The sequence below is a fragment of the Amblyomma americanum genome, chromosome 6, assembly GCF_052857255.1.
Source record: "Amblyomma americanum isolate KBUSLIRL-KWMA chromosome 6, ASM5285725v1, whole genome shotgun sequence".
In the NCBI taxonomy this organism is placed as follows: Eukaryota; Metazoa; Arthropoda; class Arachnida; order Ixodida; family Ixodidae; genus Amblyomma; species Amblyomma americanum.
The window spans coordinates 49,934,468-49,958,614 of NC_135502.1; the positions used below are offsets into that span (position 1 = coordinate 49,934,468).

The 24,147-nt window shown below is 45.4% G+C and overlaps 2 protein-coding genes across 2 annotated transcripts in view; both read right to left on the bottom strand.

Annotated features, from left to right (window-relative positions):
* The window catches only part of LOC144095251 (ATP-binding cassette sub-family G member 1-like), a 58,516-nt gene that overhangs the window by 15,559 nt on the left and 18,810 nt on the right, over window positions 1–24,147 (bottom strand). Inside the window, exon 13 of the mRNA XM_077629033.1 lies at window positions 21,033–21,072. Within this exon, the coding sequence (XP_077485159.1) occupies window positions 21,033–21,072 (40 nt within the window). The remainder of the gene's footprint in view (window positions 1–21,032; window positions 21,073–24,147) is intronic.
* LOC144136775 (ATP-binding cassette sub-family G member 1-like) lies at window positions 308–19,596 on the bottom strand. Its single transcript, XM_077669390.1, has 7 exons — window positions 19,438–19,596; window positions 12,136–12,290; window positions 9,649–9,766; window positions 7,442–7,628; window positions 4,719–4,864; window positions 1,971–2,094; window positions 308–489 (listed from the first exon to the last, which is right to left on the bottom strand). Exons 1-7 carry the CDS (start codon window positions 19,482–19,484, stop codon window positions 331–333), a joined length of 936 nt encoding a protein of 311 aa, XP_077525516.1. The 5' UTR covers window positions 19,485–19,596; the 3' UTR covers window positions 308–330.

Genomic DNA, 24,147 nt, shown 5'->3' on the forward strand with positions numbered 1-24,147 from the left:
CTAATTAAGCCGCTGCAATTTATTACAAACAGTATACGTATAAACAAAGTCCTGTTTTGAAATTTTTTGATCAATACATCCGAATAGGAGCTCATACTGTCTAATATTTTGTGTACTGCTATTTTACCACATCGGTTGAAGGATATACAAAGTGATAGACATTTCAAAAGCAATGTCCGATTAAGCATGCACGCAATATCATTAGTAGTTCGAACGCGATTAAATCGTCTGCTTTTAATAAATTTTTGTTGGCTAAAAGCTGTCATATAAACATGGCAGCTCCGAGGAGAAAGAAACGATAACCAAATTAAACAATTTCGGCTCGTTTAATCATTTCCGTATTGCCACTTCATTAAACAAGGACCAGTACTCACTAAAATCTGACGGACTGTTGTAAAGAGGGCAGCGAAGGTTTTGAGATTCCAAGAAAGGCAGCAGCTTCTCCACTAGGCCGTGGTAAATGCACTTTCCTTCGGAGAGCATGTAAAGCTGTAAAAGAAAGATATAATTTAAACTGATATTGCGGCTAATTAAGCCGCTGCAATTTATTACAAACAGTATACGTATAAACAAAGTCCTGTTTTGAAATTTTTTGATCAATACATCCGAATAGGAGCTCATACTGTCTAATATTTTGTGTACTGCTATTTTACCACATCGGTTGAAGGATATACAAAGTGATAGACATTTCAAAAGCAATGTCCGATTAAGCATGCACGCAATATCATTAGTAGTTCGAACGCGATTAAATCGTCTGCTTTTAATAAATTTTTGTTGGCTAAAAGCTGTCATATAAACATGGCAGCTCCAGTCTATCCGTCCCAGGATTTCCTTCAGCCGCTAGGCAAGCAGTTTTCTTTGTCCCTGCACATCGCCATTTTCGAGTTACGCCGTTGTTAGCAAACTGCACTGCACCCAAGCACCGAGTGCGCGAGTTCGCAGGTATCCGTACTACGCTCAAGTACAATTAAGCGCAAGCCAGATTTTTATAAATGCTCTAGTTTCGATGATCGTTCGGGGTAACCACACTGTAATGAAACTTATACTGTACGTTTTTCTTTAGTTCCTCGTTACTTCCACTAAACTTTGCTGCAGCCAAGCGACATTCCATTCAGACGCAAAATCACTTCTAAAGTTTGCCGTTTCCGAGACATCAGTTCAAATCAGTTCCACGGGTAGCGCTGGATTTTCATTGTCACGAACACTAGCCGCACGTAAGCACCCGCGCCCAGCTACACTTAAAAGGAAAATTGGAGGGGACTCTTAAGCTCTGTCTTAAAGACATGACGCGATAGTGTTAGCATTAGCGCTTCTTGCGCAATCGTGCAGCGGTTAAGGGATGCGCCAGTTCCCTGCGACGGCAGGTGCTGCCACTGGTGGGTATTATGCGACCCAAGCTGTTCTTTCCGAGCAACCTCTCGCAATCAATCATTAGTTGCCGCCACTTTCTACCACTTGCCAGGGTGGTTAATTTTCTCACCATTCGGTGGGAAGTTCGTAATGACCTCGCAAGGTCATGACCTAGATTACCCACCTAGGTTGCTTCTCCAGGGGTGGCTGCCTGAGTCACCCTACGCCACCCTATTTATCGTTCAGAACGCCAACAACACCGACGCCAGATTTTCTGCGTAACGGGGCCTTTAACACTGTCGCGTTAAAAAATTTGAGAGAGTGCATAACCGATTACTTGCAGTGAAAATTCATCGACAAAGTTTGCGCTGCGGAGTGAGCTATAACAGCTACCTCCTACAGTGTACGTGTATCAGTTCCCTACTCAACAGTAAAAAAAAAATGCAGAATTTGAAAATGCTGAAAGAATTTCTCGGTGCGCACACACCAGCCCCTTAAGTGAAACTGCCCACAAAAAAGGTTCTCCGTGTATTCTTTCCGTCTCGCACAACTACGAGCTCTGCCCAAACCACTTTAGCAGTCAGCAATTTCGTTTCCGCATTAGGCTTCCCGAAATTTACCCAGTCGAAATGCGAGAAAAGCACAGAGCTCGGGTTGTGGATCGAGCAGATCACTGTGTGTCCGGATGCGGCAAGTGACTTCAGCTCACGAGTACAGCGCACTGCCGTTCTGCTGTCGAGGCCACTGCAAATCAATTACATTGAATAATCAGTCGCTAACATTCCAGCGACGTGTTCACAAATCAATTTGGCTGCTACATGAGCTAGCGATTGACTTAGCTAAAAGGCACAAACGAAGTAATGAACGAAAGAGCTAAAAAGCTGGCCTCAGGGAGGCTGTGATTACATGGTTAACAGAAAGTCGTTGTCCAGTAGAAAGGCTGTCAAGGCATAGTGACTATGAAACAATGAAACGGCAGCTACATTATGAATAGAAGATCCGAGTGAAAAAGATTTGTCCGCATGCAGGGTTTCTTGCGGGAAGCTAGAATTCGAGGCTCTTTAATTAATCTCCTGGCTCCGGAGTCTTGTTAGGGCAAACAAACAACACTTATTCGAGCTCTATATTCATGAAAGTTACTGACACGAAAATTGTAACTTCTAAATAAATGCCAATTATTAAAGGCTGCTCTTTGCGCATTCCGAATTTTTTTGTTGTTGCTTCTGGCTGAATATCAGTAGCATGAGCTCTACGCAAAATAAGGACACGATAGAGTGAACATGTTGCAACGTCGTATATTCGTTGAGTGCTTGAGCATGCCGAGGATTTTGTACTTTTTTTTTCAGATGTGCAGAAGACAATCACCACATTCTAGCGTCGCTTACGTGTCAGTGATACCGCTAATTTTAACGGTCTTTGTTTACTTTCCTCAGTTGAGGATGTCATGGCGTTGTGGTTAGTATGCCACGCATGAGCGGCTAGAAACGCAAGTGGGAGGAGACTTAACATATAGAGAGCAATTATCCGAACACTGCAAAAACTTCAGAGGAAACTGCACAACCTTTCGGGAATGGCGCCAGTCATTCAACACAGAATAAGCTAACATCCTCCGCAAAGTTTCACCTAACCCTCTCTTCACCCAACTTTCGCCTTGAAACTTTGGGATGGCGTTACAAAGCCAACTGTCCTAAATGTACGGAGATCAGAGCAGATTCAGAACACGTCCAATACTCATGTAACGCTGCTATTACCTCTCCCAATTGTCCTTATCTTCTCTCTTCCTCCTCGAATGTTTCTCGTCACTCGGTCTCGCAGCATGACCAACGAACATTATTGGAGTAAGCGCACCTTTTCATTTGGGCTTTAGTTTTGGTCTAAGATAAACTTTCTCCTTATCCTATTAAAGATACTTTTTTTTCTATTTTGAAACATTGAAATTGCACTTCAGAACTTTTTGCTCTATGTAAATACGATATAGTGTAAATTTATGGAAGCAGAAGTTGAAAGACATGCAGGATTAACAAAACTTGTGGGTCCTCTTAACCACATTCTTGAAGAAGAAAATGCAATAGCTTTTAGGTTACCTGATGCTGGGTCTAAAATATATGTCTAATGTTCGTCTTGCGATTTACCCGGCAAAACTCCATTTGGAACCAGTTCCGTAGTCATTATATGAAATGCATGAGTCATCACCTTCTACAATGTTCGAGTACCTTTCATATGATTATTCTAATGGATTAGACTAATCCGATTCACTAACCCATTTAAATCCATCCACAAATCTCCATTAATCCATATTAATCCATTTTCTGTGGTGGACCTAGCTCCAACATTTTGGGGGTCCTCAGGTTTTCAAATATGGCGATGGCCTATGATTGACCCAATGGTTGTCACGTGATGTTGATGACGTTACGATCTTCTCAATCGCAATCATAGATCACGGGGAGTCCTTATACAACTACTGGCGCAGTGTTGCGCCGGTTAAGCGATGCCCTGTCTTGTGCCACCTGCGGCCACCTTATCCTTACAAAGTTCTTAATCTCATCTGCCCAGCTAACTTTCTCCTGCACCCTGCAACGCTTGGCGCCTCCTCCTAGGGTGGTTAAGAAGCTCCATAGGCTTGTGAAATAACCTCCTGAACAGTACAGAAAATTCAGGGCTGACAAAGGTAATAGATGGCCTTGTAATAATAACAATAATAATAAGAAGAAGAAGAATAATAGGTGTAACACTGTCATCATTACTGCATACAGACACAAGCAATACAAAGTCATGCCTTCTTGAGCAGCGGTGGGGTTTAGTGGCAGTACGTGCAATCGATTGCACGACCACAGAAGTCGCTAAAGGCAAAGCTAGACTGACAGGATGAAATGTTTAGCAACCTTTCCGGTCTTCTGTTTATCTTCAACAGCCTAGAAACACTCAAGAAGTACGTGAAGAAATCCTAAAAAACGATCTTGGCGCACGTGCCTTTCCAACTTTTTCTTCAAAGTGCACTGCAAACATTCAGACGCGTGGAGCTTCCAACATATCTACTAACCTAGACCAGCATATTTTTTATGCCGCACGTAGTTAATGCTATTTTTTATTGCTGCCGTTTGTACGCTTAGCTAAGCCTTCCTCTCGTCACTTCTGGGTATCTTCGTCATGAGTGTTCATTCGTCTGTAAACTATGTAAACTACTGGCTTTTAGAAGCAGCAGAATACAACAGAGCTTTTAGACGGCTCTTTAGAAGCAACAGAGCTATTTTCTATTGTGCGCTCTTAGTAATGCTCCTCAAACAAGAGTTCGTGGTCCCATTTCACAACTTCGGCTTAATTATAGAGCACGTAATATCGAAAGAAGGTAATAAAGTTGGCATAAAAACCTTGTTGGCTCATCCAGAAATACAACAGCAGGTTTGCTAATTAGCTCCTGAGAGATAGACAGCCGCTTTTTTTCTCCACCGGAAAGGAATCTTGTCATTGTATCCGCGCACTCTTCGAGGCCCCACCTGCTTATTGTGTCATCTACCTGCAAAAAAAAAGGAAGACGCCAAAGCAGGGTGTGTCCTTCTCACTTCACGGTTTGTTCAAGAAGTTGTCACTCTATGGGGGAAAAAATTATTATTCTTTCTTTTCTTTTTCCGAACTCAATAAGCGTTACAATGCCATGGATCTCATTGTTACTAAATGTTCGTAATTTTAATTATTTTCATAGCCTTATAAAGTTTATTTACATCCCTTTCCCTGCCAAGTCTCATTTTACATATCTTGAATGCAGGTTCAAGTCATGGACATTGTCAGAATTCGCACACATACACTCTGCTACAACGCTCCTTAAGTGCGAAAGTAGCGGGAATTACATTCCTTTGTAACCCTGCAAACCGACTAGGAGTTATTCATCCTGTTATGGACCATATGTCCAAAGGCACGAAACAAACCAGAAGACACGGCAAAGCTAGTTCCTCAAAACAACCGGCCGCATAATAAGCCTTGTTTTCGAAAAAAGTAGAAGTATAGCTTGGGAGACGTAATACACAATGACGCCGATGAGTGACACCTACTTCCCCTTTTCATCCACTTATGTCCTCCATAATACTTATATCAAATTAACTTCATAATAAACGCCATACGCGCGCTGGTGTGCGCCGCGGCTTACTTGCGCGCAGCGTAGACCACCAGAAGACACTAAATGCAGAAGCCCACCTAGAAAGCTCGAGTACACCGCATGTCTCGGCGCTTTGGGTACCCGCTCAATGTACACGTGCTCTTAAGAGCGGACACTTAGGATCACCTATGAGTAATCATACTGCTAATACGTTCATACTGTTGGATTAACCCAGTTGTGCATTTTGGTGCATTGTCCACTACCATACACGCCTTCGAAGATCGGAATGCCCTACATGCTCGACTTTTGCTATGAAGCGCTGTTGTTCGCTATCATAGCCCGCTTAGGGCAGTTACGTGGTTCAAGTCGGTTATATGGTTTCTCCGCTACACATAAAGACACGGACGTGACACTATGCACAAGAGTCACAAAAATGTGCCATGTTCTGATAACCGCGACAGTTCAGTGGCAGTTGCATCGCTGCCATAACACACACACACACACACACACCTCGTGACGCCCCGCCTTCTTGCTCAAGCCAACGCAACAACTTAACGTTGCATTGACAGCCCAGTTTTTTTATGTAAACCAACAATTGTGTCGCCTGGGGACTCCTCATTTCACTGCTGTTGCTTTCTTTTAGTGGTTTGGTTTGGTTTCTGGGGGTTTAACGTTCCAAAGCGGCTCAGGCTATGAGGGACGCCGTAGTGAAGGGCTCCAGAAATTTCGACCACCTGGGGTTCTTTAACGTGCACTGACATCGCACAGCACACGGGCCTCTAGAATTTCGCCTCCACCGCCGCAGCCGGGATCGAACCCGCGTCTTTCGGGTCAGCAGCCGAGCGCCATAACCGGCGAGCCACCGTGGCGGCTGCTTTGTTTTATTGCCGATAGCACATCCTTACATAAACAAAGCTTTAAGTGTGACCATTTGGGCATTAATAGCTAGCAAATCTACTGCTAGTGCTGAAGAATGGCCAAAATAAACTGTACGTGACTTTTGATCACATGGGAATACCACACTACATCAACGAAAAAAAAATGGTGTTTCCTTCGTAGAGAAAATAACAATCGGCGGAAAAAATCTAGAACTCTGTTATGAAATAAACACCCAAAAACGTCCGTTGCACTTTTTAAAAATAAAAACCAAAGACTCCAACCTTTACCTTTAGTTGTGAAATACAGCTAAGGTGACAATTAGGCGGCACTGGTGATAATCGTTTCCCGCGTTTGGGACCGCCTGAAGACTGCTTCTTTTCAAAACCTACAGCTTTATAACTTGTCACAAAGTTAAATTTTTCGACAAAAAAGGCTACTCAGAAAGCGTTGACATAGTTTGAATTACGAGGATTGACGCTAACTTTCTGCAGAATTAAGTACTCTTTGCCGTATCTTGCCGCGACATGGGCATGTGCTTCAAAAATCAATGCCCAGAGCACTTCACAGATTTTAGATAAATAACTCAAAGTTATAGTGCTAATTATGGCATAGCTTCGGTCCCTCGCACATCTGCAGTGCGATTGTGAAGCAACGCCATTAATTTCAAACTTCCTGCAACACTGGAATTTGAAGCTTGTTGTGGATTCCTAAGTATCATGTGCCATTATAATGCATGCACATTATCAAGAAACCTCCATTTCGGGTGGCGGCTTAAAAATGATGAACAAAATCATCTACCAAACCAGCAGCTTTGGTTCTTTCCTTGAGCTGAGACTAAGTATCGCTGTCAGCATATCAAATAAAAACTAGAAACAGCTCTACCCTGCTACAACTTAGTTATTGCACGGATGCACATTTTTATGATGTAGTGTCAGCCCTCTGCCCCGATTCCGAAAAGAATAGTGGTAACATGACAGCTAATTTGGATGTACTTAACCATAGTTAAATAGTACTTAGGGAGTTGTACTGGCTCATTCAACCTCTCAATTGCTATCCCGGTGTGCTCTTCATTTTATAGCTAACGTCAAAATTCACTCTCAGAAGCAGTCAGACACCACTTACAAGCTGGGAGATCTTTCTACATTCCATAGCTGCCATGCGCAACTCGACACTTATGGTCAGGGCTTCCCGAACTGTCAGGTCTTGCAGTAAGCAGTCACCGTGCATGACGTAGCAGCTCTGCATATTGAACAACTTTGTGTCCCGGATATAGCCGTTGACATGGACTTCACCTTCGTAGCCTTTGTCACTGCACATGAAGTCAGTGAAGAAATAGTGCCGCTTGAAATTTAATTATTTTCACAAAAACTCTGAAGTAAACAACGCTGTGACACTGAAACCGAGCTAGTCCAAAACTGTCAAAGCTTTGCTCTCCCGTCAAATCTTCAGTTTCTTTTTTGTTTACGTACTCTCACGTATGCAGTTCGTTTCACGACTGACCTTCATGACTGACGTAACCAATTCAACACTGAATGCAGCGTGCGCTGAACAGGCTGATCGAAACATCCATGTATAGCTCTATCACACTCAGCAAACAGTTCTTTTTTTGGTGAAGTTTGAAGCATTGCATGAAACCTTTTGTACTTTGTCTGACATCCAATTACATCGCCTCCTGCTGTCCTAAATGTCAGCCGGTTTAGTACCACTCTTTATTCTATTTTCTTTGCGTTAGCATTCGTATTGTCATGTTCACAAAACATTGACGTTGTTGGTGTCAGTTTGAATCCTCGAGGTAAGAGCGGAGAGGAGGAAAAGAAATCTACAGTAACTGTTTGATTTATCGGTGGACACCTAAACCGCACCATGAGGGAAGAAATGAAGGACTAAATCAAGAAATTAAAACAGCAGGAAAAGCGGAATCGCTCTCTCAGTTCTTGGTAGAAAATAGGTTTTTGGGGAAAGGAAATGACGTAGTATCTGTCTCACATATCGGCGGACACCTGAACCGCGCCGTAAGGGAAGAGATAAACGAGGGAGTGAAAGAAGAAAGGAAGAAAGAGGTGCCGTAGTGCAGAGCTCCGGAATAATTTCGACCACCTGGGGATCTTTAACGTGCACTGACATCGCACAGCGCACGGGTGCCTTAGCGTTTCGCCTCCATCGAACCGCGGCCGCCGCGGTCTGGTTTGAACCCGGGAACTCTGGATCAGTTGCCGCTCTAACCACTCAATTCTTGGTGGTTATGTTTTTTTGGGAGGCGGGGGGAGGAATTGGCGCAGTATCTGTCTCATATATCGTTGAACACCTGAACCGCGCCGTAAGGAAAGGGATAAAGGAGGAATTGAAAGAAGAAAGGAAGAAAGAGGTGCCGTAGTGGAGGGCTCCGGAATAATTTCGACCACCTGGAAATCTTTAACGTTCACTAACATCGCACAGCACACGGGCGTCTTAGTGTTTTGCCGCCATAAAAACGCAGCAGCCGTGGCCGAGTTCGAACCCGGGAATTCCGGATCAGTAGCCCCGCGCGCTAACCACTGAACCACCGCGGCGGTTTTTTTTATTGGTTTTTTGGGGAAAGGAAATGGCGCAGTATCTGTCTCAAATATCGTTGGACACCTGAACCGCGCCGTAAGGGAAGGGATAAGAGAGGGAGTGAAAGAAGAAAGGAAGAAGTAGGGGCCGTAGTGGAGGGCTCCGGAATAATTTCGACCGCCTGGGGATCTTTAACGCGCACTAACAACGCACAGCACTCGGGCGCCTTTTGCGTTTCCTCTCCATCGATAGTAAGAAGTTTATCGAAACGATGCACAATTCTCGATGGACAAAACCAAACCTTGAGAAAAGGAATAAAGAAGGGAATTAAATGCGGACCCGCCGTGGTGGCTCAGAGGTTAGGGCATTCGACTACTGAGCCGGAGTTCCCGAGTTCTAACCCGGAAGCAGCGGTCGCGTTTCAATGGAGGCGAAACGCAAAGGCGCACATGTGCTGTGAGATGTCGGTGCTCGTTAAAGATCCTCAGGTGGTAGAAATTTTTCCGAACACTCCACTGCGGCACCTCTTTCTTCTTTCGTTCCCACCTGCCCCCCTTCCCTTACGGCGCAGTTCGGGTGTCCACCGAGATCTGTGGCATCTACATCGGCAGCTGCCACTTGTGATGTCATGAGTGGCGGCTAAAAAAGCAACATCTATGGCCAACACCTGCATCGAAGGCAGAGTTTATGAATGCCAAGGAAGCAAAAAAAAAAAATAAATGCTACGAAATACGGTTTCCGGTTTCTTTAACAACACCAGCTGTCACAGGGTCAAAAGAACCAGCCAAGCCACTCACTAGTGACCTGATAGTATGTTCAGCAGGGTTGTTTTTCCAGCTCCTGACGGCCCCATGATGGCTGTCAAGGTGCCTGGCGAAGCACTTCCATAAAGGTTGCTGACGAGTGCTTTTTTCCCTGCAGGTTGCATGAAGCCATTGTAGAACCACGAAACATTGTAGAAAGCAAATAAACATTATGTAAACCATCTGTTAACAAATATTAGCACCCCGTTGAATTAGACCTAATATCCAGACTCATGAACTGTGTTTTCATAACAAAATAACATTTAGATGTCAAGACTGCCTTGAACTAACTAATAAGAGCCTGCTAAGCTTCAAGAACTTGTCTGGACTTCGGATAATTGAATTGTAACTCTCGCTACACATAATCTCTATTCTGGTGCAAATCTAAATAAAATTCTGCGGAACTTATGATACTTTCTATGTCTTATTTCGCGACATTTCTTTCAATCGTTACCATGAATTAGGGACCAGCGCTTCTAGTTCCCTTTTCTGCCACCATGTGCCGAATGGCTGTGGACATTAAGAAATAGAAAATAGCTTGTTGACATCATCCACGACGTAAGCAAGAAAGCGAATGACCCAGTGGCTGCCATTGAAGCGCCATATGCCGCTAGGCTTAGCGGAACTGGCTGAGCGCTGTCCCGAGTTCCTGGCAACCGTGGTGAAGGCGCAAGTGCTGTCATCTGATAGTGTAACTGTGCACAACTTGAAGTGACCTACACTTTGCACAGCTTTGTTCAACAGACCACAAATAACGACGTGTGCAATGGGGTCATAAATAAGGCACAAACGGCACCCCTAAAAATACAATTATCCGAAGGGGCGAGGATTAGATTTCCCGAAGTGTAGAAGTTCAGAGGAGCCGTAAGTGCCCCACTGCACAACCCTGCTGCAAGCGCTGATGCTTGTGGACTTTAGGCTAATGGTGAACGTGTTGCACTAGCTGAGTTATGAACCAGTGCGCGTCGTAATCTGATGAAAGGTTTATAGCTCTCAGGCTGTGCTAATTAACTTTGTGTACCCTTTCCCTTGCTGCGTTTCAGCTCACGGGCTGAAAGGGAGTTCTCATTTGGGTTCAAATCTTTTCGTATTCCTAGACTAGCGTAGCAGGGATCAGCAGAGAGTCAGGTGGGCGAATGAGAGCAGGCAGTTTGAAGGGATAACACGGCCACAGCTGGCGTCGGCTGGGCTATTTTAACGGAGTAGCAGCTGTGCGGAGTCGCATGTTGACAGGCTCCTGTGGTACCTTCGTTAGAAGCTGCTATCATCACCTAGCAACGAAAAATCTGCGTTAATGTTCTTTAATTGTAAATTGTAGGGCTTAAAGTCCCGAAGCTACACTTGAGATATGAAGGACGGAACAGTTCAAGACTATGGAATAATTCACACCACCTGGAACAATGAATATTCTTCGCGTATTTTAACATGCAGCAAGCTTTACTGCAAAATTCGCCATTCATAAATACGGGCCTCCTTTGTTATACGATTTCTGTTTCTTCAGTTGTCGCCCTCTTTATCTGTTGCTACATAAAAGGCAGTGCGAAGTTTTACAAAAGGTGGTGGCAATTTCATTTAACATTTTTTGCAGCTGTATTGCGCAGCAAAGACTCTAACTCTTCACATCGTGTACAGTACTTAACGCCCAATCAGCTGGGGAAACTACACATCAAGCCTATATCGCTATTTACATTGCACAAACGTATAGCCTTCCTAGAAAACTAAATACAACTCGAGTGCTCACGAGAGTGATAACAAAATCAATATTATGCAACCACCTCAAGATTAATGGCTTGCTTATCTTTAGAAGTAAGCTGTTGGCACCTCCACATGCGGCTAAGGTGACAACCTATACAGTGCTTCCAAGATACCAGTCACAGATGCAGGCAGCCGAGGGCAAATAAAAAGAAACGCAGACACGAATACTTCTCAAAACTAAGTAAGTAGTGCAGCGATGAAAACAAAACACTCGAAGATCCAACAACAGTTTTCAATGAGCGTCAGCAAAAAGCATTGAGGCCCTAATTAAGCTTGCATCTCGATTCCAGCCGAAGCGGTTAGAAACTTAACGCTGAAGTGAGTGTTTTCCAGCACAAATTAAAGAATGTCATTTAGTATATTTCCAGTAATAAACCGTCATTAATTATTTTCGCTTTGAAAGAATCTTCTTTCTATCGAAGACCTCCCCCTCTGTAATGCCACTGGCTCTGAAGGGTAATGTAAATAAATAAATAAATAAATAAATAAGTGATATAGGAATTTCCATAGCTTTACATCAGCCATAAGATTATGTGGACATATAAACGATGTAACTTCTGAAATAAAAGTTCGCGCTTCTTTTTGCACGGTCCGCGGCAGAATGCTTCTGAGAAGTGCCGGGCATTAGGTGTTAGCTAAAGTGAAAAGCACGTCCATAAATTTCGCTTAGAGTAAAGATATGCATATCCGTGACATTTGAGATTAACGCTATAAAGATGCGCTTACTTTTGGCAGCTTGAACAAGGAAGGCGATATTCTTCCACTCAATGGCGATGGTTGGGGACCTACGAGGCTGTAGAGGTTCCCGAACACCCGCACCATCATCCAGGCTAATGATATGTTTGTTGTCACATTTAGACGAGTCCCCGGTTGCTTGCATGCTGTAAAACGTCATAAGTTTATTGCACATCAAAATGACCAAGCTTGAAGGAAAGGGCGCTGAAGATTCAAAGTTTTAAATGGCACAAAGCAATCATGAGAAGTGCTGAGCAAATTGAGCATGCATGTGGAATGTTTAAAATGCAATAATCATTTTAAGGTTTAACGATGGCGTCACTTTTGTTGTTCCTACGTGTTTTATGGAATGAGATATGACACCGCAGTTTTGTCGTCAGCATCACAGTTACGTTGTGCATCAACAAATTCTACCCTGTATTCCCTTGACATCATTTTTTTTGTTTCAGTACTTGCTTTCATTACACATCTTTTCGCTGTGCCTACTGTTCCTACATGTTCCTGCCAGTGTTACAGCCTCTCATAAAGGCGCCTCCTTTGTGAGGCTGCGCTACGCGTGCCACTTTCAATGTACAAACTACGTGCGTCCTTGCTACTGTGACGTCATTCAGAAGTCATGCTTGCTTTTTATTTATTTATTTATTTATTTATTTATTTATTTTGTCCTCAGATGCCCCTTGGACAGCGGTTTTACAGGAGGGGTTACATGAGGGGTTTGATGGCGGGTCGGTCAGGGGCGGGAAAAGAATTGCGGAGAAGTCAAATTAAGACGCAGAATATGGTCGCTTGCTTAGCCAGAGCTCGCTAGTTATCTCTTTCGCTGAGCACAGGCAAGTAAGTGCCCTACGTTCGTAGGTTTACAACGGAGGAAAGATAAGGCTAGATGAGGCTTAGGCAGTGTCGCAACCCAATTAGAAAAGTAGCGTTCCTCATAACATAGCCGTGAGTGGAGAGCCTGCAGCCCCTGGCTGTCATTTTCCAAGTACTTATCCATAGCTACCGCGTGGTGGTAGTGGTTTTATTAAAAATAATAGTAAAAAGGAATGAAAAGATTTTTGCTAGCCCCGGCATCTGCCATCGATACTGAAGCACCTGAGCTGGGGCAGCGGAAATAAAGGACAGCAGGCAGAATGGAGAAATGAAATGAAAGAGGTGAGGGGACAGGAATAGAGGACAGGGGGAGAAGTAATATGTACAAACTATTTACACAATAAGTAATGTGTCCAGGTTGTGCGCGTGATTAGTTCAGTTTAGAGGAATTAAATCACACACGCGCACAGCACTGTGTAGGTTACAACTGGAGTGGGGCGTCCAGTTATTAATCGTTCAAGGTAGAACTCGCGGAGCGTTCGGTCACTGCGTGTAAACTACCTGACGGAGAACAGACGGGACGTCAAGCCCGTGTGTTCGAGGAATGCACAGAGGCTCACCAAAGTTCGCTCACGAGTGCGCGCACTGCCCTGCGGCCACAATAGCGTCTTGATGGAGTCTGGTAGTATGCCCTGCGCCCTATAGGCCGCGAGCATATCGCGACGAGCATCGGCGAACGCGGAGCAGCGAAGGAGCAGATGTTCTAGTGTTTCCACTGCACCGCATCCGTCACACACATCACTCATCGCGATTCCGTGCCGCACCCGTCGTTCCCCGGGCCACACGCAGCCAATGCGCGCGCGGAGGATCATTGCACGTTGCGACCGTGTAAGTGCGCGACAGCCGGTGACACTGTCGATGCGCTCACCTCCCGCGATGCGTGGGTCGGGGTGCTGCTTTCGGAGATGGTCGTGAATGGCCGCACGCACGTCCTCCAGCGCAAGGGGCAGATCGCTGGCAGGTAGTTGGTGTGCACTCCGCGTACAAAACACAATTCCAGCACGCGCCAAAACGCAACTAAGCCCGCAGCAATCAGCCTATTGCTTACAGCACAGTCCGACTTACACAATCCGAGAAGAGCAAATTAAGCCACAGTAGATTGCACACGTTTTCAGACGCCGGTCACCATATATGCACGGCCAAAGACGTGCCTGATATTTCAGCTTATAGCTTGCGCAGAACAGCCGCTGAGTGGTGTCAGCATCAGCCCTCACCTGCACCTCTCCCCTAGATAGTAGCGATGACATTTGTGAGAACAGGGCTACCGGGGACATGGAGACCGAACGCTGCACGGTTCGGAGGGCTCGCGGTCTAGCACGTCAATGGAAACCAAAGAAAATGCCATTTCAACAGAAATGTGAAGTATATCAGCAAGAGCTGTAACTCGCAGTCTAGATGACTCTTAGTGGCACGGACAGGGACACTTTATTTTTCGTTCTCTTTAGAGTCCCACAATAATTTTTGCCTAGAGGACTGCGTGGGCAGGGGTAGTCAAATAAATAATAAATTAATTAATTTTCAGCATACGAAAGGCGCAGTAACTCCGACCCTTGGTGTACACCTCAACCGGAGCTTGGGAGTATGCATACACACATGCCTCGCGCCATCTTCGTCGTCTTCAAGTGGGGCATGTGCTAACAATCGATCACGTTAACCCCACGTGCACGCAGGTAATGAATCGGCGGGCCTCGAGCAACCTTCGTCGCCATTGTGTGAAATTCCAAATCGTTATTCCGGAGCCCTCCACTACGGCACCTATTCTTCCTTTCTTCTTTCACTCCCTCCTATATTCCTTCCCTTACGGCGCGGTTCAGGTGTCCAAAGATATATGAGACAGATACTGCGCCATTTCCTTTCCCCAAAAACCAATTATTATTATATATCCTATAAACGCTTCAAATTGCCCCTCGCACGCTGCACGCTGAAGGGAAGCGAGAGCCCTCAAACATGTTCTGCCTCATGTACTCCATGTTCTCCTCATGTACTCCATGTACTCTACGTAACATGCTCTCCCTCAAACAGCGCGGACGCGCTCGGGTAGCTGCGCGCAAACGGAATTTTGATATTGAGTTTTTCAGTGTCGCTTACGCCTCTTTATCAGGCAGTGTGGTTCGAATTAACAGCCACAGAAGAAACAGTTACTCTCTCCATCCTTTTCTTAAGACCAACACATCCAACCTGGTTAACTTTTTCTAATTTTTTCTGCTCGCCATTCCCAATTTAATACAGTGCCACAATAAATGTTTTCCTCTGCTCATCATGAGAGTATGAAAATTAAAATTGGTTTTTGAGGAAAGGAAATGGCGCAGTATCTGTCTCGTATATCGGCGGACACCTGAACCGCGCCACAACGAAAGCGATAAAGGAAGGGGGGGAAGGAAGAAAGTAAGAAAGACGTGCCGTAGTGGAGGGCTCCGGAATAATTTCGACCACCTTGTGATCTTTTACGTGCACTGCCATCGCACAGCATACCGGCGCCTTAGCGTTTCGCCTCCATCGAAACGCAGCCGCCGCGGTCGGGGTGATGAGAGTATCAGAAAAAATTTCAGGATTGCACTTGTGTGCTAAAATAGGAAATGCGAAAGCTTTCCGCTTTCCTCTATTTCTCCATGCGTTTTTCATTTTGTATGTATATGTTTTATTTTATTTTTAATTCATGTCTATTGTTTTATTTTTATTACTTTTTCATCGCTGTCATCATCACTACCACTATCTATCTCTAGCACTATCAGTAGCTATCATTATCACTATCACTACAGTCACTATCTATTCACTATCCCTACTATCAAACATATATGTTGCTTATCTAGTGTTGCTTAGTCAACTTTTACATTTTATTTTAATTACCATACAACTTATGATTGACAGTTAGGGCAGACACTCGCAGACAACTTCCGTCGACAAGTTCCGTCCACGCCAGTCATGAGTCAAGAAAGGCTTACGCCTTAATATACCCTACAACACTTTCAATACAGCCTGTCTATTTCCAAAGTGTTTCTTAAAATCAGCGAAGAGGTCTTTCAGGCCTCTTAATGGAGAATGCGAGCATGATGGCATCAGTCAAAACAGGGTGTTGATTGGCCCTACAAACAGTTGGTATACGGGCAGGCGCCTTTTGAGTGGTCTCCTTGGTGAGCACGCAGTGCACACTGTTCAGCTTACTATTGCCTCTTCCGCCCATCAGTTTCTCATTTCCTGCGTGCCTGTGCGCTCCGCTCAGGCACAGAAAAGAATGCATCTACCAATATCCCGAAAGATAAATTTCCAGTTTAATAATCGAACTAGCCCAATTCTCCCTCGAATGGAATTTTTTTTTTCCACTAGAGACACTGCCCTCCAAGAGTTGGCCGATAAATCCGCTTCCTCACCCTGTTTTTTTACACAACTTGAATCTTAATTTTAAAGCGATAGCGTTAAAACTCCCGTTCTGAAGGAAATCCGGCGTCGTCATCGTCGGCGTCTTCGGCGTTGTGAGCACAAAGTCCCCGGAGACCCAACCTATGTAGGCCGCCTAGGCCACGTGACCTTGTGGCGTCATCACAACCTGCCCACCGGATAGTGAGCATACTGACCACCGTTTTAGATGGCAGTAAAAATAATGACTGGTCGCGAAAGGCTTCTGCGGAAGAGAAACCTTGGCCGCAAAGCCCCAGCGGTGCCAGTACCTGCCATTGCAGATTCAGTAGCGCAGAGTTTAAGCTATGCATCACTGCGCCAGGAGTGGTATGAGGACTCACGGGGATCTGTGAATGTAACGACGAGAATGACCAATTCCTCAGTTATGGGAATAGAAATTACCACTATCGCGTAATACCCTTAGGGCGGAGCTTAAATGACCCTTTCAGATTTTTAATTACGGTTCTGGTGCGTGAACGAAAGCGGCAATCAACTGTTAAAAATAAACAATGCGGTCCTGGTAGAGACTATCGAAACCGGCCGCTCAAAAGTCAAAGGACGATTGGAAAGCAACACAACACTGGCGTTTGTTCGCAGCCGTCTTCGTTCTCTCAAGTGTAAATTTGTTTTGGAAAGGTGTGGGCACAAAAACGCTTGCCAAGTGTTAGCCAAGCTCGGATCCGACCAGTCAGCTGGATTCGCCATCGCGAAGCATGCTCGAACTTTGACTTGCGCAGTTTCTTTGTTTTTGAATGTTAAATGATTGCGAAATTTCGCCGAATATTTTCTCCTTGAGCTGGAGGAGCACCGACACACAATAGCCCTTGCACTGCAAGTAATGCTGTTATAAGCAATGCTATGGCATGCAGTGCTACCCCGTGCAGTACTACCCCATGCAGTACTACCCCATGCAGTACTACTCCATGCACTACCACCATATACAGCGATAGCCTAAGCAGGGCTACGCCAAGCACGTCATTCATTGCAGGAAGCCTCATTGCTGAGAACTCGCATAAAACGCTATTGCCGCCACTACACGCCGTTCGCGACAGGAAATGGGGAATTCCACATGTGCCTATACACGCGTCAGCACTATACGTACTCGATCCCTTACCTCATTCGCTGTGGGATGGAAACTACAAGCGCAGGGCTACTGCTTCCACGCATTCCTGCGTCGCTTGCACGCAGGGGCGGGAATGTCAAACTTGTTGATGCCTGTTCACTCGTTCTAGGTCGGTGCTCAACGAACATGCGCCGACGTCCCCATTTGAATACGTCATGCTGTGGCAATGAGGAAATGTTAATGTATGCGGCCTTTTTCTTTTCTTATTTCGCTTCAAGGCATGCAGGGCATTGAACCCGAGTCTTCTGGCCCTGACTTCGCGCCCTGCCGTCCACGATTAGAGTGGCGCGATACGCAGCCCAAATAGAGACTATCTCGTCGGCTTCCGCCGCTCCTGGGGCATCGTCTGTCGTGCACGTTATCATAACTCCCTTTGCCGCCGCCGTAATCAGCGTTAAAGAAAGAAGCAGAGAAGAAAAATTCTGAAACACGATGCATCCACGTGCCCTGAAAGTCCGCTGAACTGGTTCAATGACGCACGTTTGAAAACAAGCGCTGGAAGATGGCCCCGAGGACGCCTCGTAGCCGGAGTGTCATTTATCAGAACAGCGAGCTTTGAGGTTTCTCTCACCTTTTTAAAAGTGGTAAAAAACAAGCCCATAAACTTAGCCAAGCTGATGCCACCAGAGCAGCGTACACAAAAAGGGGGTGGAAGCCGCAAATGAGTTAATGTTAAGCACATCGTCCGACGGCTCCCGCCTGCTCGCGATTTCGAGTTGTCTCAGGGTGGGTTTGCATTAAAGCAGCGTTGCAAAACGTTGTAGCTAGCGAACGCAGGTAAGAGACGCAAAGCCACCTGCAGTCCTGATTACACCTCGGTAGCTCTTGTATCTGCCATAGTAGCTCCATGTGATTGCGTTTCTTTGCTGCGCCCGAAGAGAAAACACACGTGACATAGGGCTAAAACACTGCTGCTGCACTCCCACACATGCCCTCCTCCCATTCTTGATAACAGAGTGGGCGGCGATTGAAGTACGCCTCATGATAACCTACCGTTTTTACACATCAAATTCGTGGCGTATTGATCTGGCAATATCGAGTTCCTCAGATTATGTGACCCTAACCAGGACCATGACAGCCTCGAGTATTATGAAAATGAAACTTACAAAAGTCCCCCTTGCGTCGCTTATCAGTTGAAAGTGATAACAGTGAAAAAAAAAACATTCTAATCAACAACGCGGACGTACTGCAGTCACCCGGTCAATCCTCAAATTATGAAACGGTTGCTGATATTAGTGCGAAACCACTATTCCGAAGGGTAAACCCTGATCAAGATCTTGCGATGTTTGTGGATTTATGACAAGAGCATAACGTAAATAAATAATAAATAAAATAAACATTGCTGTGACTGGGATTCAAACCCGCAGCGGCGCCAGTTTCGCTGGCCAGTGCACGACAGCAATATGCTATCGCCGCAGTTTTATTATTATTATTATTATTATCACTGCATGGGAAAGTGCCGAAAAGGAAAGCCTGAATGTGCTCCTGCCACAAAACATCAGCTTGCGCAATATGAGCCCACCACCTGCAGGTCCCCACCTTCAGAAATATAATAATTTTTGAAGACACACACATGCATCTAAAGAGGGGAGCCAGCTAGGCAGCTCTTACAGGGAATTATATAGTCACCGCACCAAAGCGCAGCCGATCCCGCCTCGTGTTAAACTGCGACACACTCTCGCACTGTGCGTTGCACATCGTCATATTCAGCCAACTCCCGTCTGCGTCACGAACAGATCAGATCAGCCTAACCTCGATCAGAGCTAAACCTTAGTCTAATATCGTCGCCAGACAGACCGACGACCAAGCGAAGCAAAACTATGAGCCAACGAGGCTAAACGCATGCTTTCACACGTCTACTCGGTTTAAATACGTTAAAACCCTGACATTTTTTTTTCACTCACACGTGCTGCATGGAATAGGTCTCCGGTGATCGCACTGGTTCCTCCATAAATCGCACACGCTCCTGCGGTTCTGCCACTTCACAGTAGTCAGAGAGAAATTAGGAGGACGTCAACCTTATTCAAGACGTTTTAGGTACGGGTTGAGGCCGTGTTTTGCTGCCCGCGGTGGGCCCCACTTCTAGGCCGGACGCCAGGTGGGCGACCGATGATATCGTTCGGCGACCTCTTGTGTCAATATTTGAAACTGGCGGTCTCTATGCACCCGCTCCTGCTACCCTCTGATGATCAGGAAACAAGGCTGGAGCGCAGCCGACGTCACAGGATATCAGCTGCCATCCATGTCATGAAATTCCTGTAATTGTTTCTTACAGCATTTCAAACAGACGCTGAAAAATCCCCATTTTACGATCATATTGTGTTCTATACCTCGGAGACCGCTCGAAGCATGGCTCGAAGTGTTTGACAGTACGCTGGCTCGACGAAGGATGTCGACGGCATCGCCCGCACGGTCCACAGCCTGCCGCGTCAGAGCGAGCCCTTATGAATTCGCTCTTTCGGCCGGAATCTACGAGCCCAATGTACTGTGGTTAAACTTGCTCGTTATAAGTTCGTCGGATGTCCAGCATTTCATCATGCGTGTAGTGAGTGTTAAGTGCGGGTGCTTGGCCACGGACACCTCGAGATCCGGGGCTAGCTAAGCACGGCTCATAGCAGAAACGTGGTCGATCCTTTCTAAACGCGAGTTCTCTCCGCAGTTCGTGGCTCGAACTCCACCCCAACCCTTGGGCGGGTTGTTTCGGAACACGGTTTCAAAGGTACAAAATTCATCCCTGCTTAATAGTGACAGGTGCCCAAGATTTTTGTATACTCCGAAAGGCTTAAGGTATCGTCTACCTAATACCTGTGAAGAATAAATGTTAAGTGATTATGGCTATTCTGTTTAAACCAAGAAAGAAGCAAAAGAGTCAGAAGAAAAGAAGAAAAACGTTTAATGTTTTTAAGCTTCATGATAGCTCTAATTAAAGTATGCTTTCTGACAAGGAGGCAACATCTCTTTAAATTGTTTAGCGATGTTGGTGTAGCATGGCATATTCAGTATCTGGCAGTTTTTTCACTGACTCTGCCAAACTTTGGAAGCTAAATAACTTCGCAAAAAGAGCTGCGTAAAACATGATTTCATGTTAGAAATCGATTAACGCACTTTCATGTAGCAGAGAAAACTTCGGGCTGAACGGTACGCGGCAGTAGAGACCCTACATTACTCTTGATCCACTGTGTGGTCCTTAACATCCACCGTAATGACAGCACGCGTTCTTTTTTGCGTTCAAGCTCCATCGAAATGCCGGAATCCTGGCCGAAATCCAACGAGTGGGCTTGGCTGTAGTCAGGAGCCAAACGCCCTAGTCATTTAACGAAGGTTGTGCGTACTTTCATGCTACCAATAACCCACTTTCTGCCTAACTTCACCAAGAATTCTATTCTAATCTTTCTCTTTCTGAGAGTGCAGTGGCGGAAAATGTTCTAAAAGAAGAACCGTCTAGGAATGTGTATATGAGCGCCCTACTGCCCTTAATTCCCCGGTTGTCATCAGTTACCTGTCCCATAGTTCTGTGGAAATCTGCAGTCTTTGTCCACCTGCCTAAAGAAGAGGCAGTGATGAATCGTCAGAGGAGCACATGGACCGCAAGATGTAAGTGATTATTGGCCGTGTTTCATTTTATGTTACAATGGCACTGGAATGGTTTATTCGGCATTTGTATGCGCACGGACTCGATATTTTGTCTCGCACTATTCTCCTGCGTAAAATATTAGCCAGCAGTCATTAAAACTACGCCGTTGTGTTCGCTCACTACTATTTCCTAAACTAACGAGCCCTCGATGCAGTTCAGCTCATTGCGCTTCCTGTATTATGAAGTGGGAAAGGTTTCAAAAGTCACCTATATCGCGGCTATGAATCATGTAACCGTGTATTTCAGCGCAGTCACCCTTACAGAGTGATATGAATTACAGCGTTAGGCTCAAAGAAGTGTTCTGAGATTGAACGCTGCAAACCGACAAGATGAGCGCTGCACTTGTTATCACTGCACTTGCTAACACTGCTGTTGTTGTTGTTGTTGTTAGCGCTGTTTGTTAACAATAGAGCACTGCTCCGTTTTCGTTTACATAAGACAGAGAGAGAGAGCTGTCAGTCAGCAGGCGTTGCCGAAGTTAAGAACATGCTTTTCAGGAAGCAATGGAAGGAAGCTGTCTGTGCTGACTGTTGCTCTTTTTTTTATAAGCTGTATCCTAGGGTACTACTAAATGCAGTCGACTGCATTAATTGTAGGAACGATGATGACATAGCCCAAAAGAGACAAAAGTTGGTTTGTTTTCATCAAAGAGGCAGTAGGTCTAAGCAAAGAGCTTTCAAACTATCAATAGCAATGAGCTTTCCCAAAAGTTGACACGTAGTATAAGAGGTATACGTGTCGTGCGTGGCACTATGGGCCTGGAAAGGCAGCCGCGCCTTGTGAAGATGGAGCATATATAGTACGGTGCCGATGTTCAATCGAGTATCCTGCACACAGAAAAAAATGACTACATAGCTTCATTTCAGGTACGAAGTGTGTAATCATACGGTGACAAGCTAGCAGACGGTACAGTTGAGCCCAGCGCCGTTTGATCACTAAATACCATGAACAGCGGCTCGCATTTTATCTCAGCGATCGGTTGGAAAAACACCAAATCCCTCCGAGATGATGCACGCGAAGAGTATACGGCATCTTTTCTATTATGCGGAGGGGCAGGCAGAAGTTTATTGTTTGACCGTCGTCGGGGTTACTAGGCAGGAGACCGTCGTGCCTATATACCTCAATGCGATCGTTTACTAGAAAGCATTTGAAGGCTATCGCACGCACCGACTCGCAGCGTGCTTCAACGTAGCATGAGCGGTTGAGTGTTGCAGTATGTCTCTGCCCAGGCGTCGATATCGTTTGTTTGGGGCTTCAATCCCAGGTACGAGGGGGAGAGAGTGAATCCACGTCCAGGGACGAAGATGAAGAAGGAACGCCCAGCGAAACGGAGCGGCACACCACTTTTAACACACCACACCACTTTTAACATCGGCGGATTGTGAGCACCTAAAATATTATTGGAACAGGAAAATTTGTTGCTCTCGGCCTCTTGAAGTATCACTGACGAGGCTGCGCTGCCGCATCCCCCCTCTAAATTTCTATTTACACAAGTCGAGTTTGGCGCTCTCTCCCCTTTGTGCATTTGCCGTGAGCCTGAATCTATAGAACATTTTTGGCTGTATTGTCGCCGATTCAACTCTCTGAGAAAAAAGGTTGCTGGAGGAGCCCTTGCAGCATCTTGACCTTAGTATGAGCAGCTCGCTCTTGCTATCATTTGGCGCCACCACATTTGGGTTCAGCCACAGATCTGTTAGTACCGCTGTTCTAAATTTTCTGATAGAATCTCTACCGACTGCCTTGCTAAGTGTTCCAATTTTTTTCCTTTTTATCAATTATTACATTTTGACTTAATCATTATTATTTAATCCCTCTCTTTATTATTATTCTTATAATTTTGAAACCCAAAACTCTCATCCCTTTTCTGTTCATCATCATCATCATCATCATCATCATCATCATCAGCCTTACTACACCCACTGCAGGGCAAAGGCCTCTCTCATGTCTCTCCAATTAACCCTATCCTTTGCCAGCTGCATCCACCCTTTGCCTGCTAACTTCTTAATCTCATCCGCCCACCTAACCTTCTGCCGCCCCCTGCTACGCTTACTTTCTCTTGGAATCCACTCCGTTACCCTTAAGGACCAGCGGTTATCTTGCCTTCGCATTACATGCCCTGCCCAAGCCCATCTCCTTCTCTTGATTTCGACTTGGATGTCATTAACCCGTGTTCGTTCCCTCACCCACTCTGCCCGCTTCCGGTCTCTTAACGTTACACCTATCATTTTTCTTTCCATGGCTCGCTGCGTTGTCCTTTAATTAAGCTGAACTTTTTTTCGTTAGCCTCCACGTTTCTGCCCCGTAGGTGAGGACCGGTAAGATTAATCTGTTGTACACTTTCCTCTTGAGGGAAATTGGTAAACTGCCACTCATGATCTGCGAGAATTTGCCATATGCGCTCCACCCCATTCTTAACCTTCTAGTTATCTCCCTCTCATGATCCAGATCAGCTGTCACTACCTGCCCAGGGTAGATATATTCCGTCACAACTTCTAGGCTCTCGCTGCCAATTGTGAACTGTTGTTCCCTTGCTAGGCTGTTGAACATTACCTTGGTTTTCTGCATGTTAATTTTTAGACCTATCGATCAGCTCTGCCTGTCTAACTCCTTGATCATGATTTGCAGTCCACCTCCTGAGTGGCTCAGCAAGGCAATGTCACCAGCGAATCGAAGATTATTTAGGTATTCTCTATTTATTCTTATTCCCAACTGTTCCCAATTCAGGCCTCGAAATACCTCCTGTAAACATGCGGTGAATAGCATTGGCGAGATCGTGAATAGCCACCCGATTCTTGGCCGATCCCCCAGTGTGGGTATGTGCCATCTTTTGATAGGCTAACAACAACAACAACAACGGAGCGGCGAAAGACTGACTTTGCAATTCGACTGAGCGACTTCCACTCGGCCAGCTGTAGCTATCGCGTCACTCCAGGTTTAACCAGAGCTAAACGACAGCCAATTTTTTTGGAATAGAAAGAGA

Bases quoted from the DNA above. Each gene is read 5' to 3' on its own strand.
- LOC144136775 (XM_077669390.1), bottom strand. From the start codon at position 19,484: ATGGAGGAACCAGTGCGATCACCGGAGACCTATTCCATGCAGCACGT. The intron at 7,629-9,648 runs GTGAGTGGCTTG...CTTCATGTGCAG, and splicing joins AACATACTATCAGGTCACTA to TGACAAAGGCTACGAAGGTG. The intron at 4,865-7,441 runs GTAAGTGGTGTC...TTTTTTTTGCAG, and splicing joins GTAGAAAGATCTCCCAGCTT to GTAGATGACACAATAAGCAG.